General features: G+C 39.5%; 1 protein-coding gene across 8 annotated transcripts in view; it reads right to left on the reverse strand.

Annotated features, from left to right (window-relative positions):
* Nucleotides 1-1,800: 1,800 nt before the first annotated feature.
* The window catches only part of LOC114153609 (CUGBP Elav-like family member 2), a 37,484-nt gene continuing 14,195 nt past the window's right edge, over nucleotides 1,801-25,089 (reverse strand). For 3 of the 8 annotated variants that reach the window (XM_028032277.1, XM_028032321.1, XM_028032330.1), the window contains exons 2-14: nucleotides 23,398-23,588; nucleotides 19,550-19,632; nucleotides 17,364-17,412; nucleotides 15,101-15,235; nucleotides 14,106-14,185; nucleotides 12,776-12,937; nucleotides 11,061-11,124; nucleotides 10,086-10,223; nucleotides 9,191-9,316; nucleotides 8,905-9,081; nucleotides 8,619-8,765; nucleotides 6,471-6,656; nucleotides 1,801-5,525 (exon numbers count right to left, since the gene is read on the reverse strand). In XM_028032277.1, the coding sequence (XP_027888078.1) occupies nucleotides 6,529-6,656; nucleotides 8,619-8,765; nucleotides 8,905-9,081; nucleotides 9,191-9,316; nucleotides 10,086-10,223; nucleotides 11,061-11,124; nucleotides 12,776-12,937; nucleotides 14,106-14,185; nucleotides 15,101-15,235; nucleotides 17,364-17,412; nucleotides 19,550-19,632; nucleotides 23,398-23,588 (1,480 nt within the window). In that variant the 3' untranslated portion in view covers nucleotides 1,801-5,525; nucleotides 6,471-6,528. Of the gene's footprint in view, nucleotides 6,657-8,618; nucleotides 8,766-8,904; nucleotides 9,082-9,190; nucleotides 9,317-10,085; nucleotides 10,224-11,060; nucleotides 11,125-12,775; nucleotides 12,938-14,105; nucleotides 14,186-15,100; nucleotides 15,236-17,363; nucleotides 17,413-19,549; nucleotides 19,633-23,397; nucleotides 23,589-24,551; nucleotides 24,666-25,089 lie in introns of those variants that run through there. The other 5 variants (XM_028032313.1, XM_028032306.1, XM_028032298.1 and 2 more) reach the window with 5 other exon arrangements.

The raw sequence follows: 25,089 nt of genomic DNA on the forward strand, positions 1-25,089 counted from the left end.
CCTACAGAAATCATATTAAAACAAAAAATAAATTTCCCGCCCCCATCTTTTTCAATTTTCAAACATTTTTTGAAAAAGCTCCAGGGAGCCACGAGGGCGGCGCTAAAGAGCCGCGGGTTGGCGAACAGGTGTTATGCAAACTGTCTTGCAGGCCACGTTGTCCTGGTCAGTCCAATCTGGATTCGTGTTCTCTCATACAACCACGAATCGCTATTGTGACCACAAAACATAAGTCTTACTTTTGCAGCGCTAACATAAGTTTATACACTCTCCATTTAGAGAAAAACAAAATAGAAACGTTATTCTGTAACGACCAGGGAGTCTGAACAGGACAAACTTTTTGGATTTAATCTACTGAAAATCCATGCAATTTTCCTTCCAAGCTAAAAAAAAATATTTGCGTACTGCTTTGTGTTGGCTATTTAAAATCCAAATGAAATATTGTTTGTGTTTGTGGCGTAACAAAATACTGAACGGTATATAGGCCTCAAGGTTTTGCTGGATGGGCATGATTTTAATGAGCTACCATGGCTACATAAAACCAATCCAGGTCATTGTTTCTTAAATGGGTTGTCCACAAAAAAAAAAAACACTTCAAAACACTGTGGCAGGAAAAGTGATCCTACATCAAACCTACGTAGGCAGCCAACATATAGGTCTGTTGTGCAACCAAGGGACAAACCTATCAGTGACCCACGTTTCATACTACACTCCACTCCAAATGTAAAAATGTACATGTACTTACCTGCAGAACCCATTTATATAAAACCCCCATGATCCCAGTTTGATAACAGCATAGTGCTTTTCTAAACACCCACCAGACCTGGATACCTACAAAACCTTTTTCTTTCTAATAGCCAATTCTCACATGGATTGAGAAATAGTAATGGAGATTAAAGAAAAAGCTCCATCAAGACTTAACACGGGCTTTTGTCATGGTGCAAAATTCAGTTTTAAACGTCAATTTGTACCTAATTTCTTGATTCATTTGATTACTTTACCACTGGGTGGCGCTACTGTACAGCAATGCTTTGGTACTTTTTCTTAAAATGTTACCTTGTTTAATACGTTTAGATAAAGAGGTTTTGGACTGAAACGTTGGAGTGTAAACTGTAATATGGCAGTAGGCCCTCCATCCACATTTTTATGTTTAATTTTTTTTTTTTTTTGTAATGTTGTAAACACGTTTGTGGTTTAAGGGCGAGGCTCTTTGGCATGTTGGGTAATCATTTGGGACCGTGATGCCACAGAACCAGACATGACATGTTGTGCAATTATCTCCTGACATGTTAAGTAATTATTCACAAAGATGATGAATAATTCGCTCAGGAAGTAAGATGCTTTTCAGAAGCAAGCAGTGGATTTTTAAATCTTCTAAGCAGGTTGTAGCAAATTTTCAAACACTTTCAAAGGCCAGATTGAAAACGCAACATGCAACTATTAGTGATCCTGTCAAAACATTGTCTCCATTTCTGGTCAATCACCAAAAAACCCCTAAAAACTAAGGAAGTGTGTTTAAGGTTAAAGTAAATTGATAAGTAGAACCAAAAAAAACTTTTATTCTTAATGGATTTCTGCTCCAACTTCATGTCTAGCTCATATTGGAAATGGACTACATTTTTAATTAGCGCCAAAGGTGTTTAGCAACCTTGACATGAGATCTGCAAAAGCTTGATTCACATTAAAAAGGCTACAGCAAAGAGAAGCACAAGAGAGACACGACACACTGGGAGAGGGAAAGGTGGTCCATAAAATGTCTGCACAACACCGTACGAGCACAAAACAGACAAAGACACACAGTCCATATTAGGGGAAATGGTTTAATTTCGAGACAGAGGCAAAGAAACACACCACACAAACGAACACTGATCAAAACAAAAAAAAGAAGGAAAAAAAAACGAAAAAATCTTCCAGCTACACACTCCGCTATGGTGGGAAGGAAAACAAAAACTACACAAGTAAAAAGCAAAGCTTTAAACTAAACACGCAACTTCTTAACTAAGACAATTATCCACACAGGTTGTCAAAAAATCCTGACCATTAAATTATGTGGAAAGCACAATCACTAACATGAAACTTACCACGATTAGAGGATCCCAACCCTCCCCCGAAACTGATTAACAAAGTGAGGACCATGTAGAGATCCGAGTAAAAATCAAACTAATCTTTTAGAGGCTAAAGCAGGACAAAAAAAATAAATAAAAATCAAAGCTAGACATCGCCAAAGGCCAAACTCAAGACCTGGTCAAGGCAAGGCCACGTTGAGAGGCCGGACATGTTTTGTTTTATTTATTCTTTTCAATATAGATGTTTTGTTTTTTTTTCCTTTTCCTTTAATTTCCAATATAAAAAGCTTCACTGGTACAAAATACATATGAACAACCAGTTGTAGAAATCGGGACAGCCTGTATACGTCTTTTTTTTTTCTTGTTTTTTTTTTTTTAAATCCCACCCTCTTTCCAAAAGTTTGGACAGAAATAAACTCTACTGTGTGTATAATACAGCTCACATCAAGATGCACTCACTTTGGCTTTCCTCGAGACAAGACGAAACATCTATTAAATTATTGGTGGAACATGAATAAAGTCCTACTGATTAGTAGACAAGAAAATAAGGTTTTTTTTTCTTCTTTAACTTGTTTTACCCCAGATCAACACATCTACAGAGATGCAAAGCTACCCACACACAAACAAAAAAAGAAAAGAAAAGCACTTCAAAATGAGAAACAGCAAGAGTCAAAGTGATTGTTAGAGCTGATGGGAGATTTGAGATGGAAGCCCCTGAAGTGAGTCCAGTTCCTGTTGGGACTGCTCTGACTATACATTGTGCTTTTTTTGATGTTTTTATTGATTTTTTAAAAATGTAATACACCATGAACTACTTTGCAAGACACCTGCGATCTAATTGTCTTAACATGTGACCCCTCACAGCTCACTTTTATGCTTTAGCTCGCTTTTCAACTTCAACCCCCCCCCCAAAAAAAAACCAGATGATCACAACACAGTTGGCATCACGAAGTGTTTCAATACGCACTGAGACGCTTAACCTTCAAATGTATTGGGAAGTTTATTGTTTATCTACATTTTTTTTTTTTAAAAACCAACTGTTCAAATCGAGTACATCACAAAACACATTTACCAATAACGCAGCACAGAGAAAGAGGGAGAGAGAGAAGGGGGGAAAGTGGGGATATTAGCAGGTAACAAAGAGCTTTATGACACTGGCATTAACAGACCAGAAAAAAACAGAACAAAAACAAATTAAATGGAAAAAAAGGCAAACTGCAGCAACTTGTAAACCAAGGCCTAATAACAAGTGTAGGCAGTTTCTAGACATATATTTATATATGGCACTTTGAATATTGTATTGCATTTGGATAGAAAAAACACTGTAAAAAGCACATGCCCATATTAAAAGAGAAATCAGTGGTACCTTGAAAATTTTGGATCAAAATCACACACACTCACCACATTCTGTCAAAGTGTTTAGCTCCCACAATTGTGCTTCACATTTCCTTACAAAACTAGAACACTTTTCTTGAGCGCTGTTGCAAATTTGGTTTTTTTTTTTTTTTTTAATACATATATTTTTGGGTTATATTAAAAGGAAACAAAAAAAAAAATCCCAACTTAAAAAGATTCAAAATGGTGAGAAAAGTGTGCATTTTGTGTCGTAATCCTGCGTGTTGAAGTTTTAAACACATAAAAACCCCTGAGTTGACAACTCTTTAGCGCCACCAGGTAAGCAGTTTGTTTAGGAACCCTTTTTTTCTTTAACTTTTTTTTTTTTTAAGGGGTGGAGGGTGGGTGAAGTGGTTTTTCTTTAGCAGGGTTGTTTTAACAATGTGTAGCACAAGAGAGAAAATTTCCCCCTGATAAAAAAGTGTAAACTTGGTGCAGAATAATGGAATGTATTTGTATCCCAACACTAAAGTGGTGGAGCTTTTCAAATGTGCCATGCGAGAAACAAAATCAGAAAACAGCAAACAGGTTAGATAAAAAGCAAACGTGTGTCTAAAATGTGCAGAGACCCACAGGTTGTGTTTTTGTCCAAGTGATCTCCTCTTCAGGGGCTCCCACTGATGCAACCACATTAAGTGTTGCCTGTATGTGTGTGTGTGTGTGTGTGTGTGTGTGTGTAAAGAAAAACTAGATATTACAGCAAATAAACCCTCCAAAAAGTTGTGTATTCAAAAACAAGAGTTTGACACATGGGCACTTCAACAACCAAAAAATAAATAAAATTAAAACATTGTCCATGGATGATTAACAGACATTTTAAATCATTTTTCAAACATGAGGCAATCCAAACGAAACCAAAGTGAAACATCCATCGATTAAGTTGGTAATGGAAAAAAAAAAAAAATTAATAAATTCACAGAGTCAACAAGACGTACCTTTGAAGTCGAACACTTTATAAAACAGGAAAAAAATTTAAAATAAAATTAGCCTCAAAATTTGACCCTTAAAATTCTCAAACCAGATGTCATTTTTAATTAAACCAGAATTTTACTAAATTTACTACAAATGACCCGCAAATGGTCACCAAACTCAAATTTTAGTCCTTTTTTTTAAAGAAAAAGAAAAAAAGACTAATAAACTGAAAACACTCCCCCCTCCCGCTCCCCAACATAGATGACAATACAACAAAAATCTACAAAAAACCCAAAGTTGTGCCTGGGTTGTTAGTTAAACCTCTATAGATTCAATGGTACAAAATATAGGTAATCTAAGTGTGCATTTAAACCACAGATTGTCTATTTGTGAATCAGTTCTAAAAAAGTTGACTCATGTAGGTAGTCATTTCTCTCAGCAGAGCAAATGTACCTTTTATTGTGCCATCGATAGTTTAATAAAAAGGTAAATACACTCATTTTTGTAAATGAAAAAAGAAAATATTTTAAATAGCCTTGATGTAAATCGTCACACTGCCCACATAATGTAGAGATCGAAACAAATCGCCGAGAGCAACTTTTACTTGTCAGACTTTGGAAAAAAATGTTGGAAAAGTGGTCTGTAGGATCTTTTTTTTTTTTTTCTTTAAGAAGCCAAAATATTGCTAATGGCACCAAATAGCACATATGTGTGCCAATCCCTGTATTCAACTTTCAAGTGAACTATTACTGAGAGAGGTAAAAAGAAAATACATAGCTAAATTAAAAATTAGAAATCCCACAGGTTTTTAAAATATTAACAGAAAAACAAAAACGTCTCTTCAATGAAATCATTGCAGCTAAGTTTTCACATTAATATGCTTGACCTCTCTCCTGCCCGTCACATTTTCTTATAGAAAAAAGCGAGAAAAAAAAAACAAAAAACAAAAGAAAAACATGATCATACATGCAGAAAAATCAGGTTGAGCTAAGGTCAGGGTCAGTGGGTGGCCGGGTATTGGTCAGGCGAGCTTAGAGAGACATCACAGACAATGGTGGGATGATGAGGCCAGGGAGAGGGGGTTTGGCTTGGCTTTCAACATCATGAAGACATGCTAGGCTAATGATGAGCAAACAGGCATGGAGATTTGTTCTAAAAAAGGAACAAAAATACGAAGAGAGAGAGAGAGGAGAGACAGGACAAAGAGGAGAGAAGAGAAAGTTAGGGGCACAGCACAAGAATTTTTTTTTAAGCCATGAGGCACAATAAACAACAAAAAAAATAATGCAAGTCACCACGTAACAGCAAGGACAGCAGGGTAAACACGCCCCCCCCCCCCCCCCCCCCCCTCTCTCCCGACACACAAAAAAACAACACACCGATTTACAGAAGTGACACCACTAGGACTATGGCAGACTCTGGCATGCACATACTTTTATACTTGGCACCGAAAGAGATCCATCTAAAGCCCAGTCTCTTGTGGGAGACTTGGAGGATGGATGGAATGACTGGAGGAGGTTGTTAATAGAGGGAAAAAAAAGAGGTAGCCTAGCTTAAAATGGCTTAGGCAATGAATGTAAACAGACAAAAAAAAACAGAAGAGGGGAAACAGAAAAGACTGCTAGATATTCACGACAACGACGACACAACATGAGACAGACTACAGATGAGAAGTGAAAAGCAGGTTGCAGCTCTGGCTCAGGGTCTGTGCGGCCTCGCTTCAGCCCTTCAACAACAACGACTGATCCTTAGTCAACCTGGCTCACTTGACCTGAAGGCAATGAAGTGGCATGGAAACACATCTGATGCTCTCCACTAAATACAGTGACACAAAATACCTCCAGCAAACACTGACTCCAGTGATAGTCATAAATAATCATATACATTAAAATATTTCGGACTCAAAAGTACATAATAAAAACCGCAGGAATGAAATACAGCAAAAACGTGGAGAGATCTTAGCAACCTTTTTTTTTTCGTTTGTTTTTCTTTTCATTTAAGGAAAAGGGTGAGTCTTCCTCCTGTGGTGGGCTCCTGTCCCCTTTGACCCCCCCCTGAGTCTCTGCTGTGGTGACCTTGGCAGGAGGGTGAACTTACCCTAGCAGTGCTAGAACTGAGCTGGGGAGGGAGCTGGGGGGGAGGCCCCAGGCAAGGATCAGTAGGGCTTGCTGTCGTTCTTGGAGCGCTTCAGCTGAACCTTCAGCCTCTTCATGCCGATCTGGAAACCGTTCATGGCCTGAATGGCAGCCTGCGCGGAGACAGGATTGTCATAGCTGACGAACCCTAAAAAAAACAAACGACAACAACAATCACACGTTAAAATCTCATGTGATTACTGAACACAGTACTGTTTGGCATTTATAGCTACATCTGTACTGTAGTTAAGATTTGAAAGATTTGGTTAAAACAGGAACTGAACCGTAACACTATTCTGAGTAGGATTAAACTGGCTGGTTTCCTGCCTTAGATGCAGCTTTTAAGCAATAATAGAACGGAGGTCAGGGGTCAAAACACAAGCTTATCGTCAGCCTGCTTCATCCATTCCTAAAAATACTTTGTGTAACGCACCAACGCCAGAGACAGCATGAAAGACCCTCTGCTTTACAGCATAGCCCAAAACACTCTGCCCGTTTAATCAGACAGTCTGGATGCTTGGATACATTTACTCGAGTTGCTATGCAGACTTTAGACCAGTGGTGCCCAAAGTCAGTTCTCGAGGGCCGGCATCCTGCAGGGTTTAGTTATCTCCCTGGTTTAACGCACCTGGATAAAATGATGGCTCGTTAGAAGGCCTAAGAAGAACACTAACATGCTGAAAAGGTTGTTACTACCACCAGGGAGAGAACTAAAACATGCAGGATGCCGGCCCTCGAGGACCGACTTTGTGCACCACTGCTTTAGACTCTAGACTTAATTGTTGTAACATTTAGTCACCAGTTGGGGGCAGTCTTGCCAGTTAAATGACAAGGTACTGCAGTATCTGCTAGTGTTGATCAAGTTTCTGTATTGGTTTAAAGAGGATGGACATTTGGTCTGAAAGTGATTCTAAAACATATTTTCAAATTCATCAAAATTCCCAAGCATCCTGGATTCAGTTTAAGATTTGGCTTTCCTTGGATTCTTTCTGAAATCCAGTTCAACAATGTGCATATATTTGGGGGAAAAAAATAATTACACCATACAAACTAACAAGATTTTAGTTTATGTGGCGTAAACTAACTAAGATATATGAAAATGTGTGACTGAAGCAATTCCAGGCAGTCTTGTGAATTGTCTCTCTCAAACTGGGAGCAACATGGAGACGTGCTGCACTCCATCCACCCTAAAACCCACCCCACGGCTGTAGAAAGGCTTCCACGCTCTCTGACTTGATGGAAAAATGAAATTTTTTGAAATATTTTCAGCTTTGAAAACCAATCTTAGAAAGCAAAGTAGAGCCATCAATATTATAATTAGACATCATCACCTTATAAATTACATTTAGATATTTCAGATTTTCCAACACTTAAGTTGTCGATGGCAGGGTGGCTACCTGAGCAGGTAGCTCAGCTAATTAGCCCGCTGACAACTTGTCTCACTTGTGTCATTCTTTATTGGCATTTCACAAAATTGTTGTTTAAAATGCTGCACAGTGAGCATTTTACTTAAACTAAAATGCATGAGGAGAGGTCTTTGAGTATAAATATGTAATAAAATGTTATAGATCCAGGATGACCAGCTGTAGTTCTCAAGAGGAGAACTAATTAACAGATGGTTAATAGGTTCCTGCAGAACCTGGACATGCTGTGGAGAAACTCCCAGGTGTTGAATCAGCAACATAATAAAAACATGAAGGGGTCTGCCTCTTGGTCGACCACCGAGTAAATCACGTCCCGTTTTTATTTAGTGTTACATCGAGACAATTTTTGATTTACTCAGGGTTTGACTCAAGTTCCTAATGAACGAATCACATCTAAGTCAAGCTGCTAAAGTGCAAAATCAAGAAGTGAACAACCTAAAACTGCACCGATATCCAGTCCCTCATCTTTAGGAAATGGATCCTTTCAAATAGAAAACATGATTTCAAAGTATTTACTAAGCTACCCAGAGTAATAAAACTCTGATCTTTACACAAAAATAAGTAATATTGTTTCAAACCAAACCACTTTTTAAGGTGCCTCTGTCAGATCCTGTGGTAATTTAAGCTTAACCATCACCCCACAGCTATTCACCAACCTATTACACAACACATCTATATTCACTTACCAAAGCATTTGCTCAGATTGGTCTGTTTGTCAATAAAGACTTTGGCAGAGACCACGTTTCCGAAAGGCATGAACATCTGCAGAAGATCCTGGTCCCCGAACTCTTGCGGCAGGTGGTAGATGAACAGGTTGGCGCCCTCTGGCCCTACTCCATTTAGTAAGAAACCAGGAGCTAAAGTTACATACGACCTTGGAAACATTCAACAGTAATTACTCATGTCTAGTTCAGCAAATTCTCCATGCGCAGCGTTTGGAAAGTGTTGTGTGTTCGTTGAGGATGTATTCACCTTCCTTCTGACTGCCAGCCACGCTCTGCTGCAGCAGAGACTGGCTGTAGAGGGAGGGCAGGGCTGAGGCCGTGTACTGCTGCATCCCTGAGTAGGCCTGTGTCAGTGCATCCATGGAACTTGCAGCCGAGCCGTTGGCCATGGAGGCTCCCAGGCCTCCGTTCATGGCCCCCATACCTGGAACAGCAAAGCAAACTGATGAGTTGCACCCAAATAAAACACTTCGTATTTAACGGGTCGGGTTTCTTCTTTAGTGTTTTCTGAGGCGTACGAAGAGGAGACTCACCACTGACACCGCTAGTGAGAGCATTAAGGTTGTTGAGGCCCATAGAGGTGCCAGTAAGACTCTGCAGTGTGCCCAGAGAGGCCAGGGTGTTCATGGCAGCACCAGCACTGGACCCTGCTGTTGAACCTGCAGGCAGATTTTTTAAAAATGTATACAAAGATAATTAGTTTCATGAGGAAAAGTGGTCAATTACTGAAATACAGTTGAACTAAAAGGTGGAAGACAATAGCTGAGTTTCCATTAGAAATGTGGGGAAAACTTAGTCAAAATTCCTCTAATGTTGAAAAACACAATTTCACCATTACGATGTTTTCATTAAATAAACTCAATTAGAATCACACGTGGATAAGTTTGTTCATGTGTCATTTAAAAAACATGCTGCTACAACTTCGTCTTTTCGCCAGTAACATCATCAGGCTGTTGGTCACATGTCTCGTGTATTTTCCATTGCAGTTCTGTGAAATACTCCAATTTCGATATAGCCCAAAAAAAACAAACACCTCATCCTAGTGCAAATACTTTTATCAAAACACTGAAGGTTTTTTCCCCTCAAAATTGGCATGTTTTTATACAATGAATTAATTTTTGTAATTCCACTTTGCACAATGTAAACGCATCTTCCACAGGACTGGCTTAGGAAACCTTAAACATAAAACGTTAATACATCTGATGGGAAACAATGTTGAGAGATTAAATTCACCAAATTCACCCACATAAACTGAAGACCACAAATATGCAGGCTGGTAAAGTAAAACCACCTAACTTTGATCTGAATCCTGCAAATAAGGCTAGTCTAATTCTGAGGTTTGGACCTGGGTCTTCACTGCTATAAACTCATAATGATGAATGGGGGAGGGAAAGCAACTAACTGAGCTTATGTTTGACTTTAACTCACCTGGACTGGTGAGAGCCCCCAGGGCTGCACTGCTGGCTGACAGAGCGCTGGTTGAAGTCGGGCTGGCAGAGCTCTGGGCTGCAGCTGCGGCCGCAGCCAACGTGGCCAGGTTTTGCAGCTGAAGAGGATTCACACCTGCTGAAAATACAAAGCAGCAGAGGTAATACGGATGACAGCCATGTTTAAGCTCCTGTTCCTGCAGGCGTGAGCCTTTTCAAATTCTCTTGCAGCGCAATTTTCTGTTCAGAATGCAAGCATAAAACAATATATTCTCTCTGCTGCCTTTGAAGAATCCAACATTAAACTACGTTATTTTAGCAGTCTGCAGACAGAGAGCTTCAGTATGTTAAATTCATGACTTGTTGACCTTTAGTCCCTTTAGGTTTTAAACCTAAGAGCTATGTGGGTTCTGAAAACCTAACTTGATAAATTACTTAGAACCTTCAGCATCAGAATAAGCTACATTAGACAAAAATATGTGCAAACAAGGAATCTGACACCACGTACAGACAACATCGATATAGAACTTTAGCAGAAATCAAAAGTAAATTTTTTTTTACATATATTTGTACATGCACCAAATATTTCTGTCATTTACTTTTGCAATTATTTTATCATTAAAAGAAAACGTTCTTTTAAGCAGTTAAATGTACCGTCACACAACTGCAGACTTTTAATTGATAAATTACTGCTCCAGCAGAAAAACTCAGCCTTAGATTTAACACTGGACTTCAAATTGTTTTTTTAATACCAACAGCTGCACTACATTAGCTCGACTAATGGAAAAGTGCTGTCAATACGAAGGCCTTGCAGTATTACAATAGCTCCAGGCCATGTGCAATATCCCCCCGATGTAAAGCAGCAACACGATTTATTATACTTGAACCACATGGTAGAATCGGTGACATAGAAACTTCCCTTTAACAGTCCGAATAATGAGATAAATGGTTTATAACATTTGATAGTAAAACTCACCTCCTAGCCTCTGAATGCCATTGAAACTGCTTTGATTACTGGTTGATGTCGCCTGCTGGAGCAACTGAAAGCAGAAAAAAAAAAAAAAAACAGACACAGATCAAAGAGAGCACTCTCTTAAACTCTAAATTATTTAAAATCTATATAAATAGAAACTACTGGACACATTTCAGCATGAATTCTGCACGTTTTAAAATATTTACTGAGGATTTTTGCCCTCCTATTTAAAATGTATATTTCAGATTGACGAAATAGCAGGCTGCCAGGTTTTTGTCCTCGTTTTCTTGGCAGAAACCAAACGGCTCGTCTGTTCATGCTCAAGTCACATGGTGTTTGGCTCAGCGTTACAGAACACTCGTGCGAGTCACGTGCCTTTCCTCGTTAGCCAGGACACAAACTGGGAGTGAAGATGTTTTCTAGTCTGAGCCAAGAAAATGGGTGTATAGATCAGACTTAATCACCAAGTTTCTGCATCTATGAAGCTCCACAGAACAAAACGTCAGACCAGCAGACAATGCATCAGCGCTGAAATGTTGCCCTTTTCACTTTCTGCTTCATTTGTTTCATCAAACTGTATGAAATTTGCAGAAGGATTTATACTTCTTGATCACTTTTCCCTTTTTAAAACCACAAACATATTCTATTGGGATCATATGTGATGGAGCATAATTGTGTAGAAAAGGAAAAATGGAGCCATACTTAATATAAAAAAAAAAAAAAAAAAACAAAGTCAAGAAGGTCTTCATGTATTTTGGCTCTAAAATCTAAAAATTAATATTTACCATTTGTTCTTACATGAAAGAGTCAGTTTTGGGTGCATCAACTGTAGTTACGCACGTTTAAGGCCAAGTTGTCAAAATCATTTTCATTTCAGGTCACATGAAGATTCTAAATTTTCTCAAAGGGTCAGTTTTGGCAGAATGTATTGAGAAAAATATCTATTAAACTGTAGCTTTCTCTAAATTCAATGATGACGCAATTAAAATTAAACATTTAATATCCTTTCACACTGATTGTCACTGTAAAAAATAAAAACTGATTTGAATCGACTGATTAGATGTGATTTTGAAGTTCTACCTATGTGGCCCTTTGGAGCATGCGTGTCAAAATCGAGGCCAGAGGGCCAAAACCGGTCCACCATAGCTTTTTATGTGGTCCACTGCACTCTAAAATTCAAGGCAACAGTTGTGCACTTAAATATTTTATCAATCAAATAAGAGTAAATTTAATTTTTATAGTGCCAAATTATAATGTGGAAATATGTTCAGTATTTAATTTTAAGAAGTCAGCTATTTATTAATATGTTGTAGCAATTCTTTAATGGGTTTTAATTAATATTTTCTGCCACAACCTGCCCTTTAGGGACATTCATCATCCTAATATGGCTCAAAATGGAAATGGATGCGACACTGCTGCTCTAGAGTCTAGAGGGAAACATAAATAGTGGGCCTTGAGTTTGACACGTGGCTTAAATATTAAATTACTCAGAAATAAACTCTATAAATAACGAATGCATCAGGTTGAACTAGATTATATTTGAACCCAAACTTTCTAGGTTTTTTCAATTATAAAAAAAAAACAAAAATCTTTTTTTTTATATAATTACATGGTTGCAACCATTTGCGGTTAGAGAACGAAAAAATTCAAGGTGTGTATCTACTTTTGGAAGTTATAAATGCTGTAGAGGTGTAGACAGTTTGTTTGTCGACACTTACCGCTAGATACTGCGGTGTCAGGGTTCCCAGCCCTGCCAGGTTTCCCCAGGTGGAGGCGTTGTTAAGCTGCTGAATTTGCTGCACGAGCTGCTGCTGCAGGCGCCGCTGCTCCTTGTCCCTCTGGGTGTCAGCAAACTTTACAACCAAAGGTGAAGAACAACCCTGAAGCAGTAAAAAAGGTAGGGGACGTCAAACTGGTTCCAAAGCGCAGACCCACACATAAAGACATTAGCCTTTTATTTATCAATGCACAGTCACATGGTGGCAAAGGAATTAGCTTTGATATGCATTGCACACATGCATATCAAAGCTAACAGAGAGGACATCTGCCATGCATTGCTGAGCCAGGCTACATTCCAAAAAAGGGGGTATGGGACGATGGTGCAGACAGTGAATAATTTTAGCACTCTGCAGAGCTAAACTCAGTCCACAAATATCACACAACATATGGACACAACGTTTAAAACAAAAAAAAAAGAAGAAAATAAATGATAGAAAAAAACAAAACACTCAAACATGGATGTCAGCGGACGTAACGGGAAAAAATGCAATATATTACACAGAACCTCGCAAACATACAGTCACATATTGTCCAGACAGACGCATGGACAAGGCATGCGGTGCAAAAGTATTTTTTTTCAGAGTTAAGAGCCAGACAGGGACCAGGCTGGATAGGGAAAATGGCTTCTGCACCAACAGCACCTCCCATGGCAGCTAAGAAAATCAGGGAGGAAACGATATCGGGAGGAAGGGAGAGGAGGGTAGGAAGTGGTGACCCCCAATGGGGCTTAAATTTAATCTAGTAGGAGGAGCGTTCTGTTTGGTTTAGCTCCTAATTAGACTGGGTCCAACACTTCACTGGGGAGCCTCTGACCTAGCTGTCAAATTACTGCTGCTCTACTTCCACAAAGACTCCACCGGCTAATACGAGAGTACAGCCCCAGTTCTTCCAAGATGTGGGAAAGGGTTGGCTAACTCTATTTTCACCTAAATTTGATGCGAGTGGGTTATTTTCACCGTGACAGAAAAAAAAGACAAAATAAAATACCATTAGATCCCTATCAGAACAGAGGTGTGTTTATTTCAGCTCTAAATAGAAGAGGACAGGCATTTTTATGAACTATAACAAACAATGTTTTTACTTTTATTCAATTATTCTGCAAACGATTTGATATTGTAATAAGCAGTTGCTTTAGATACACCTCATGCCCTATTGAATTCATTTCTGATGGAACAAGGTCTTCATATTTCCAACACAAGGGGGCAGCAAAAATGTACGAGGGAATAAAAAAGGGGGGAAATGAGAAATAGGTGCTAAGGGGTACAGTACCTCCATAGTTTGAGAGTGATGCATGGTTTTGATTGCATTCTGTGCCATTGCCCTGGTAGCAAATGTGACAAACGCACAGCCTGTAGGGGGGATAACAATAGGAAAGGGGGGGAGGGAGGGACAAGAAGAAACAAAAACAAGACAAAAAAAGGTTTGGACAACTCGTTATGAACCCCAAAAACAGACATTACAGTACAGAAAATGGCAACTCCCAAGCACACAGAACCACCCTCACTGGTTAGCACACGGAGAAAAAACACAACGAGGAGAACAGTAAACACTGGTCACATGAGCACAATGATCAACAGATTAAGTTGCCACCAAGAGGCTCGACTATGTGGTGTCAAGGGGAAGACGATCGACGTGATTGTATCAAAACAAATGCACACATACACACAGTGATTGGCTGAAATAATTCAGGCCTGGAAACAACAAAAAAAAAAAAACAACTAATAAAGCTCATTTATAAATGTGGCTACACTCCATATATAGCTAGAAAAAGCAGGAAGTTGAAGCTAACTGCGTTAAATGGAGGCTGAAGCGTATATGTTCACTAGATCTCACTGCAATCCGAGTCCTTATGCAACAGAAAGCTATGCAGAAGATACGAGGTAATTCCAGCCTTTGCAGTGTATGATTAAGGATGTGGCAAAGGAGCAGCTGACCTGAGGTGTCTGCCAGCTGAGCCAATGAACACCAGCCGCCAGCAGTTGCCAAGGAGACGGGCCATTGTGCCGGGCAGCGAGTGCAGCAGCCCTTCACCGTGACATGTGGAGGCTTGGAGTCACAGCGACGGGGAGGACAGGAAGGACTCTACTGAAGGTATATATATAAATTTTTTTTTAAAAAGCTCTCGATTCGGGGATTGTTGGAGTTTAAATTAAATTCGGAAGGAGCGCCATGAATTCTTAATGAGAATATCTTCTTGGCTGTTCAGAGGGGGTGGCGACTGTAATGCTCAGAGCTGAGTGCCTGGACGCTAAAAGCGCACTTACCTCTGCTCTGACCGTCCGGTCCCCGGAGAATTCGGCATTCTTCGATCTGCCCGAAAGACGAGAACATCATTCTGACCTCGTTCTCGCCGTATTTCTTCGAAACCATTCCCACAAACAGTTTTCTGTCTTCCACTGCTGCAGATGGGATAAAGGAGAGCGGTTATTCCTGGACAACTGAGGAGCAGTGAAAAGAAACGGTCGATGTTACACCGCTCCGCCTGAACCTCCACTCGCTGTCATTTCTAGCACGTTCTGTCTTTCACTCAAAGTGCCAACTTCACAGCACTGTTTTCCCTCTATTTGAGTTTTAAGCCAATTGTCTATACTTATCCTTTTTCAAAGCTCTTCCTCACAACAAACAGAAAATGCATACTGTGGTGTTTTATGAGTTTAGTCCAAATATGGATGTTTTCAGCAAAGACTAACGTTTACCAATTCAGTTACAGGAATCAATGAGCTTTGATAATAAGCGCCACCAACACTCAGTTGCAATATGCTATTAATAACAGAATTATAAGGTGACAGTAATTTTTTTTGGCATAGCTTTTGACACGGATGTTTGGTTCAGTGCAAACTGTTAATTTACGCAAAGCCTTTAAGCCACTGCAGTTATTTTAAAAACAAACATGGATTGTTCATCATAAAGCTGGTGATATCCACCCTTCTTAAACTGAATAAATTGCTTTATGACAGGATCACCTCTCTGATGTTTACATTTATTTTGCTCAGACTGCCTTGAAATTATACACAGTTCATCACTGAGGTGCAGTGGTGTCCTGTAGCCAAACATCTCACTGTGTTAAAGCTATATCATATCTCCTGGACAGGTACAAAGGTACAGTCTGAATTTATCAACATTCTTTAGCGGTAAATCTTTGACATAGCACTGGAGGATAAATCGATTTTATAAATTCATCAGATTTTCTGGTTTTGAAGATTTAGTTTGTGAAAAATCTGGATTTTTTTTCTTACCAATGCACTTCTTTGGTTTCCAGTGAGACGTCAGCTCACCCAAGAACCACCATCTACTTTTTTTTTTTTTTTGACAAGCGTGTTTTATAGCCATTTATTTCAACTTGGAATTCAAGTCAAATAACAGAAGGAATTATTTAAATAAAAGCCTGTTTTAGATATTTTCTTTCTTTTTTTTTAAGGAAAAAACTTAAGAATCGGAAATCAAATTTTGGATTTCAAAGAAAAATTTCAGATTTATTTATTTTTGTTAAACGATTTGTCAGAACTATAAAAAAAACACCGGTGTACACCATGACAACTACAATGCTAGGGATTTCAGCAGCAATACGTTAACCAGTTATTTCCTTTTGGAGACTGTAGATGAATCTCGATTCAACACAAACACATCTAAACCCCAAACTGAATCTAAACAAACTTGAGATTAAGATTTTAGAAACCTTTACTGCAACTGCAGTCCTCAGGTATCAATGTCCTGCAACTTTTGAATCCCCCCCCTGCCACATCACACCTGAATCAAATGAATGGGTAATGAAGAGGCCTTTTGCAAAACATGCTAAGGACGTAATTCAGTCTTTTGATTGAAGTGTGTTGAAGCAGGGATGCATCCAAAAGTGGCGGTAGGGTGGAAATTGAGGACTAGTTTCAGACCTTTGCTTTATTGCATGTATGAAAAACAAACAGTTTAAAAGCTTTGTGGGGCAATGACTGACATGAGAATCACATCCACAATGTATAAACAATCCAACCTCAGACTGAACTCATTCTAATCCAATTGCAGCTTTCTGCAAAACAGCTTTTAGTTTCAATTTTGCAATTCAATTTTAGATTTTAGTTTACAATTTTTCATTTACAGCAACTAGTAAAAAATGAATGAAAATGAATAGAAAAAAATTATAAAGGGGCAAAATTCAAGGCATGACTGGATGCCCTTTTTCCCCTCCATTCTGTGTCAGTGTTGACAACAGTAGTGGGCATAATTAGAAGAAACTAAATATAGAATGAAGTGATTTTTCCTTTCATAAAAGGCATATCCATAAGGTGGCCACAGAGTTCATTTTGAAACTGAAAATGTCAAATTTCTCACTTTTTTCTCTCCATCTTTTCCTCTAATTCTGTAGGCATTAATGGGTTTCACTTTACAGTTTCCAGACAGGACAGCTGGCACTGCAGACTGACCCGGTGCACCCGCTCCAACCACTGAACCATGAGTCCTTTCCTCTTTTTTTAAAAGTCAAAATATACCCCTTTGTCAAATCCTTTGGGTTTTGTTTCAAAAGCAGCCACCTACCACTTGTTTTCTCACTGTCAGCAGGTTTCATCTGGATAGGATGATGCATCTGTGGGAAACAAAAAGAAATGATTAAGACTCAGCCAGGCGTCAACATAAACCATGTAAGACACTGCTGCCATCTCATCACATTAGTCTCTTAACTTCACACATCTTCAATCCAGCATCTCATTTTGTTCTGTCACTTTAAGACCATACTATACCAGTTTGAGATACTGGGCAGGTGTCTAAGCTGCTGGAGGATATCAAATCTCCAGTATGCAATTTCACTTCAGGCTGAATATATCGATTCTTCCTCCCCACTTCCTTCTTCAGAACAATTTAGAGATGTTGACAAGCTGGCTAACTTTAGCATTCATTTAACAACTTTTTGATCCTAAAATACTTCTTTCACACCATCTGATCATGTCGAACAAGGAGTGGCAAATCCTGGATGTGAGCAACCTAATTTTAGCCAGAACGACATCTCTGAACACACTGCTCATTCTCAATCTTGTTATAAAAAGAAAACGTGGCGGCAGGATACATTAACCCATTAAGCCTATAGATTGTCTACATACCACGAAACATGAAAGAAGGCAGTTGCAAGCCTGAGACGCCCGAGCATGTTGTACTTGAGAAATAGCTGGTTTGTTTTTGACAAGGGAAGCGACAGATGGCCCGCTCAGTGTGGGGAACAGCTAGCGCCGACACCCAAGCAGAGAGCAGCAGCGGAGAGGCGAGATAACAGAGAAACTGATACGAGCCTTTCCACCGTGACACAAAGCTAACTCAGTCACACCTGCAGAAATGCCAGTAACAGTAGGACCCAGGATTGGCATTTGAAGCGCACCATTTGAAATGTCGAGCTGATGGATGGTCTTCCAGCGAAGAGAGCCACCGCTATACACTGGGCCTCGACACTCATTCATCACCCCGGTTCAATACGAGGCTATAAGCTCACTGAAAAGTGGCTCCCCTCAAACAGGCTGAGCTACGGTTTTAATCGACACCTGGACTTGTCTGGTATGGATTTAATTGACTGCAAGGCGTCATTTAGAGCGACCAGGAGGCGTGACAGATTTGTAGCTTTAACAAGCCCTTACTCCAGTTGAACGCGCTGCAATCTCGCCAGACAAATCGGATGAAATATGGCACCACTCAGCCTAGCTGCTCTATACTTTTAAGGCTTCAACTCGGAGTTAAAAATGTACACAGACATCAATGATTCATAAAGTCATGCCTTTAATAACTTCAGGGTATCTGCAGGTTTCTGCAAGTCAAATTTAAGACTTTTATGAAGACATTTTCAATGGCACCATGAATGAAATTTAAAAGAAAAAAATATATATATATATATTTTGCACAGAATGTGCCTAGCTTCAGATGAGTTGGCAACAGAAGTGAGCCAGCGGCAAAAACAAAAATACATTTGCACTTAAAAAGGGCTCGACACACAGGAGACGACATCAGTCCCTCTCCATTAATTTCTTGTGAAATTTTGAGCTAGTACACATAGACGTGCACAAGCAAGTTTGAAAAATGTTAAACTTATGTCAATATTGATGCTTTTGCATCCCGAGTGGTGACGGCTTTCGCTTGTCCCCGTCAATCCCCATGTGTCAAGCCTATCACTCACTGACGGACACAAAGAACTAGCAACTAGTTAGAGGGCAAGGGTATAATAGCTGCTAGTTAGCGGTAGCTAACTTCAAAACACAAAACGCAATTAAGATATCAGCACAGAACTAAAAATTTTTACTTGACAAAAAGTCCTATGAGAAAAAAAAAATTCACATATACGGGTGAATAGCCCTGCCACAACAAAATAAAACCTGTGACTAACGTGTTTACGGTCAACTTACATTATTTTATAGAATTTGGGACTTTTTAAGGATGTCCAGGCACCATGAACTCGCTTTATTTCATGGAAATCAAACAACACATCTGGCTGAAGAATCAACAGCATGAATCCCACCTGAATGCATCTATGTTTAACTCATCGGCTCAAGTGTATTGAAGTTCAGGACAGTCTTCATTTCAATGTTACTGATAGCGGGGCTTGATATTTTTCCAGGGCCAGACAGGCCTTCAGTGAACCGAGAGCTCATTACTGGCCAGCGTGCAGCTCCCAGCTTGCACCAGGGATATGGGGGGTGTGGTGGGGGCTCGGGCAGCTAAAAGCATCCCATGCTGTGCTTACTCACCCCACTTAAGGTCTTTATGTTGTGCAGTGCATTCTGGGCCTCCAGTGCAGCTTTTCTTGTATAAAAAGTTACAAAACAGCATCCTGCAGAGTGGAAAAAAACAAGAGGGACAAACAATGGGAGCGGAGAAGGAGACAGAAACGACGTTAAAACGCAGGGGAAAAAAACAATATATTAAATGAGACAAAGCATGCTGTAAAATATAATGCACACAGAAAAGGATGGTGACAGAAATCTGCAAACGTTCGGCTGGATCAGCCCCAACTTGGGGTGGGATAGCTGGAACTCAAAAATCCAGTCTTCTCATAACAGTGAAGGTACCACACCCTAACATAACCAGGCTACAGTAAGATCACTAGAGTGGTGGAACAACTCAGAGTTAACCATGTTCAGTCAGTGAGATGTAAAAAAGTAAACGTATTTAAAGAGGTGTTTGAAAAGAAACTACGATTTACATGACGTGTCCGTGATTCATTAAGGCTGTGAGAGTAAAATGTTTAGCAGACAACAGGAAGGTAACGTTACAGTTTTATATTTTTGAATATTGGTTGTTGAATAGCTGGATATGGGAGTGGAAGAAGCCTTTTGGAAATCTCAGATTTCACAAACTTTTCAATTATCTAGTAAGACTTTGTCAAATTACCTCAGATCTAAAGAAAATATACCTGCGTAGCCAGTTTAATTTTGGTATCTAAAATATAAATTAAATGAATTATTCCTCTCAATTTCTGCACCAAGCATGACATGTATGCCATGCCTAAATATGACATACATTTTATAACAATACATTTTCACCCTTTTTTATATAAAACATTTAATGACTCATTTTTAAATTGTGTGACTATTAAAAGACATGTTTTGCAATTCCCCCTCATGTATTCATGTAGAAACTTCAAAATAATAACTTGGTCTATGTCTTAGTAGGTACTGCAGCCATCTTGGATATGAGTCATCTGTAGTACCTGGATTCTCCACCAGAGGGTAAACAAATACGGGATTGGATACAGCAAGTTTTTGAGGAAATAATCAACTTCATTATTGCGATCGAGGGCTCACAAATCAAATTAATACCGTCAGTGTTGTTGGTTAAAACATATTTAAGAACTGGCTTAAGAAATGCCATCGGTGATTCGGCTTCAATGCTTATAATTTGATGCGATGTTGTAGGCAACAGTGACACCGTGCAAAACAAGTTAGATAGGACTGACATGTCCAGAGAGATGACCAGTGGTGGAAAGCTGTCAGGAGACACCGATTCACAATAGGCGGGTCCAAACAGCCCCGGCAAGCCGGGGCAGAACAACCAACATGTTTGTCCGAGTATTTCAGCGTTATGCAAGAATCAAATTCAAGAAGTGTGCACGAGGCATGGAAAGAGCACAAAGAACCCAAAAAGAGAACGAGCAAGAAGATAGATGATGGGGGAGGGGCATTAAAAAATGAAGAGCGGGGTGAGAAATAAGAAGAAGAAAAAAAAGCCTCTCATCCTTCCGTCCCAGTAGACCGCCAGTGGCGATCCAGCCTGTCAGTTTCACTGGGTTGGGGAAGTGGAGCACTGCAGCGTCTCTGACCTACATAGTGTGTATTATTCTGTTACTGGAGCTCCCAGGCTGTGGGGAGGGCTGTTGAACTCTAATATGCATCAAGCTGCACTCTTTCACAACCAGCTGAGAGCTCCCTTTCTCTTCTGCTTAGCCTGGACTCCAATTTGTCGGAGCTAAATAAACCTCCCAGAAAGGCATGAGAGTCAGATGATTTTTCATGACCTGTGCACAATGTGACCTAAAAGCCATCGGCAACCTGAAGGCCTTCGATAGATCAGTAAACAAACAGAATCTACGCTGGTTGCTAAAGTAGTTCATCTGCAGGATCTGTTCGTATTTTGTCACACTGCAACAAACTAAGGTGTTTTAATGGGATTTTAAGTGATGGACCAATGATAAGTAATGAATTTGAAGGGTTTTTTGTAGGGACAAATTGACACGGATTCCTCAACTGGATGCAGAATGGGGCGTTGACAAGGCTAATCTAATATGATTTGATCTAAACCAGGAGTTTCAACCCCATCAGATGGTCTCTGGTTTGAATAAAATTCACTAAAATTTGTAGTTGTAATGTGACAAGATATGAAAATGTCCGAGGGGCAGTACTTTAGTGAAAAATAATCAATTTCCTAACAGGAAAAAAAATATGACAAGCTAGAAAAACGAGTGGTTGAGCTTATAGCTTTTCATACATAATGGCAGATGACACTCAGCCATTATTATTTGGTTCAAATTGTTATGGCTTTACACAAGAGTACAAGGAGTGTTTGTGTTCAGTTTTATCACTGGAGGAAATTTATCTCACATTTTAGGTGAGCCAAAGGCAGCTATAATCAGGCCAGATTATCTATCAGAATAAATTTACATGTCATTATCATGTCAATAGACTATCACAGCTGACAGAGTAAGGGAGGGGCCGATCTTAAAAGGAGGTCTTTGAACTCTTCCGATGAACAGCACTGAGGAGTCTATGTTTTCACGTTCAAGGAGAAAAACGAGCTCCGTGGGGTTTCACTGCTCTTCGGGGAGAGGCACCACCAGTAAATTTGAAAAAGTGTAAATAATTTGGAACATGCAAATGAACCACAGAGACATGGAAGATATGTAAAATATATATATAAGAAAAAAACTGTCATCTAAAAAGAAGAAAATTGCAGAAGATAATTCATAATCAGAAATGTTGATCTTGAATCTCAAGTTTCCCGCCCTTTAAACTAAATGATGAATTTTTACCTTCATCCCTAGCGACTCGCCGACCAAACAAGGCAAAATAAATTCAGGTGACCACTGGCATTTCTATTTATTGTAAATAATACAAAGTCATTGCTGCCTGCTGGTAAAAAAAAAAAAGAATAAAAAAAATAAAACATCAAAGAGACAATCATTACTGTCCAAAAGGGTTGTTAAACTTGTAACAGAACTGATACAATGACCACTACTGTCTATGTGACCAGGTTTCAGCCGAAGGCCATGTGTTGCATTTTCTCCGCCAAGGTTGCATGTAAAGCGCACTAACCATTATGAATCGTTCCACTGAGTCACTGTAATGCAATCACAAAAAAAAAAACAAAAAAAACTTCTAGAACAAAAGCATGACCAAAAAAATAATAAAGTTTTCTTACAGGTATGTTAAATATGGACAATGTTTATTAGTACTTAAACAAAATACAAATAAATGTAGATTTTAAATTGAGAAAAGAAAAGCTCATTTGAAGCAATTTGCATTGGTTATTCAGGTTTGCGTACTTGTAGAAAATCATGTGTGTAAGCAAATTAGGTTTATAGGTTTGAGAAGTTTGGAAACAACCGACTGCCGATCCGCAGCAGAAACGATCGTGTTCCTCTGGAGCTACACCTGCAACATTTGGTGTTATTTTATAGCTCAAAGTGACCGGACAATGATTAGTTAAGCTGGATAATCAAAAGTTGCACGGGAAAAAAATGATGCAGAACAAAAACCTCAAATCAAGCTGAACAAATGATTCCAGGCAGACACCACTGGTTGTAATCTGTTGAACAAAGGTCAACCGTTTGCAGCAAGACATTAGACACTGACTGGTATTAGAAGACCACACATTTGAATATTGCAACCTCCTTTGGTGCTTAAAATCTAAAGAACATCCCTAGATGCTCTAGGTATTGGTCTCTGTCAGTCAGTTGGCTGAATATAGAAAACAAGCCCTAATATCACAAGTTAATTTATCGAGATTTTACTGTACTGTCTTACTGTGACTGGCTAACTATGCAATTATGGTTTTCTTCTTGCATAGAAAACCTCCAAAATAAACACGCTTGTGGTCATACCTTTACTCTGAGGAGGATTCTGAGTCCGGTCACGGAGGATGTTGATCTGGTACACGGGTCCAAAGGGCTCAAAAAGTTCTTTTAGTTCTGTTTCCGTCCAGGACCGGGGAATCTGTCCCACAAACATTTTGATTGCGTCGGGGTCGGGCTGGTCCATGTGCTCCAGTGACCCATTCATCTTGCTCCCGTTGCTAGGAGTGACAAAACAAAAGTGTCAATATTAGGCTGGGCTTTATGCAAAACTCACAAAGTTTCAGTTGCTATTTTTAGTTGCCACAAACTGTTCTGCTGTCCAAATTCGGATGGCAACTACTACTACGTAGAAACTGAAACATGACGCATTTCCAATGACTTCATGGAAGGATTGCCACAAACAGCTTCATCTTGAGTTTGCGCAAGAGCATCCATTTCCTCCCAGCTTAAAGTTTCCTGCCTCTCAGGAAGCCCAAGGACTATTATCTGCTTCAAAGTGTTACTTTAGTTTATCTCTTTCAATGGTAATGGTCCCAGTGATGATGCACAATACGACCACTTTCAACAAACTGGTTCTGTACACCAAAAAATCTGAAACAAATATGAAACATTTCTAGGTTTGAAAGTAGTTCAGAATAAAAAGAATTAGGAGAAACGTTCCATAACTTAATTACATTTGTATTTAAATAGAAGCAACATCTTCATATTTTGTGAGGGAGCTTGCTTTGTAAGTTAACTGCAAGAAGCAGTTAACTTACACAATAACCGTGACATTTTATTTTGATGGAAAATATTTCCCCCTTATTCATGAAAGTGTCAAGACCATGAAATGCCACCATTTGTGCACAACACATGCATCAATCATTTAAGAGAGAGGAACTGCTGTAATTTCTTCATTTTCTACTGGATTTAAGACTATCACCATCGTGGAACTTGTAGCACCACCGTTGTGATACGCATTAGCCAAAATAATCTGAATGCGACAGACCACCCCCCCCCAAAAAAAAAGTTACATCATGTCAAACATCAAGTAATATTGGCAGTGGGTAAAAACTCCTTGGAGGAAAACAAGATATAAGAGTAAATTCAAAAACAATGGTAACCAGGACATGAAACTCCTAACATCAATTATTACAGGATTTAAAAAAAAAAGTTTAACCAAAACACAGGTACATACAGACCTCTGGACACGAGCCATCCATCTTTTATAAATCGAGCCCAGCCGCTCTGCTGAAACGCCAAACTCCTTGAGGGACCTCAACGACATGCTAACAAATCGTGGTTTGGTTCCTTTTCGTCTATAAATCCCAGTCCCTGCCTCGGAAGACTTCTCTTTCTTTTTCTCCTGGAGCCTGTCGATGTTTTCAAATCATGACGGAGCAAAGCTGTGGTGAAACAAAAGCCACTATCCTCCAAAAAAGAAGAAAGGGGTGAGCAGCCCCCCTCCTTCTAGCCTTCTCCTGTAGCTAGTAACAGCTACAAGAAAACAGCACTGCAGAGATCTGAACCTCAACAAATCGCTGGTTAGCAGGCAGAGATTTTGCAGTGCATCTTCTCTTCAGGGGCTCTGGCGATGGTACAGAGTAACCTACAGCTTCTTCGCCACAGCAGGCGAACAATATGCGATTGTTACCCCATGCTGGAGAACACTATTCACCGTTCCTCTGCAGCACAATGGGCCGAGTCAGAGGGATGCTTTGCAACACGTCGAGGGTTTCG

The sequence above is a fragment of the Xiphophorus couchianus genome, chromosome 2, assembly GCF_001444195.1.
Source record: "Xiphophorus couchianus chromosome 2, X_couchianus-1.0, whole genome shotgun sequence".
NCBI classification, from domain to species: domain Eukaryota; kingdom Metazoa; phylum Chordata; class Actinopteri; order Cyprinodontiformes; family Poeciliidae; genus Xiphophorus; species Xiphophorus couchianus.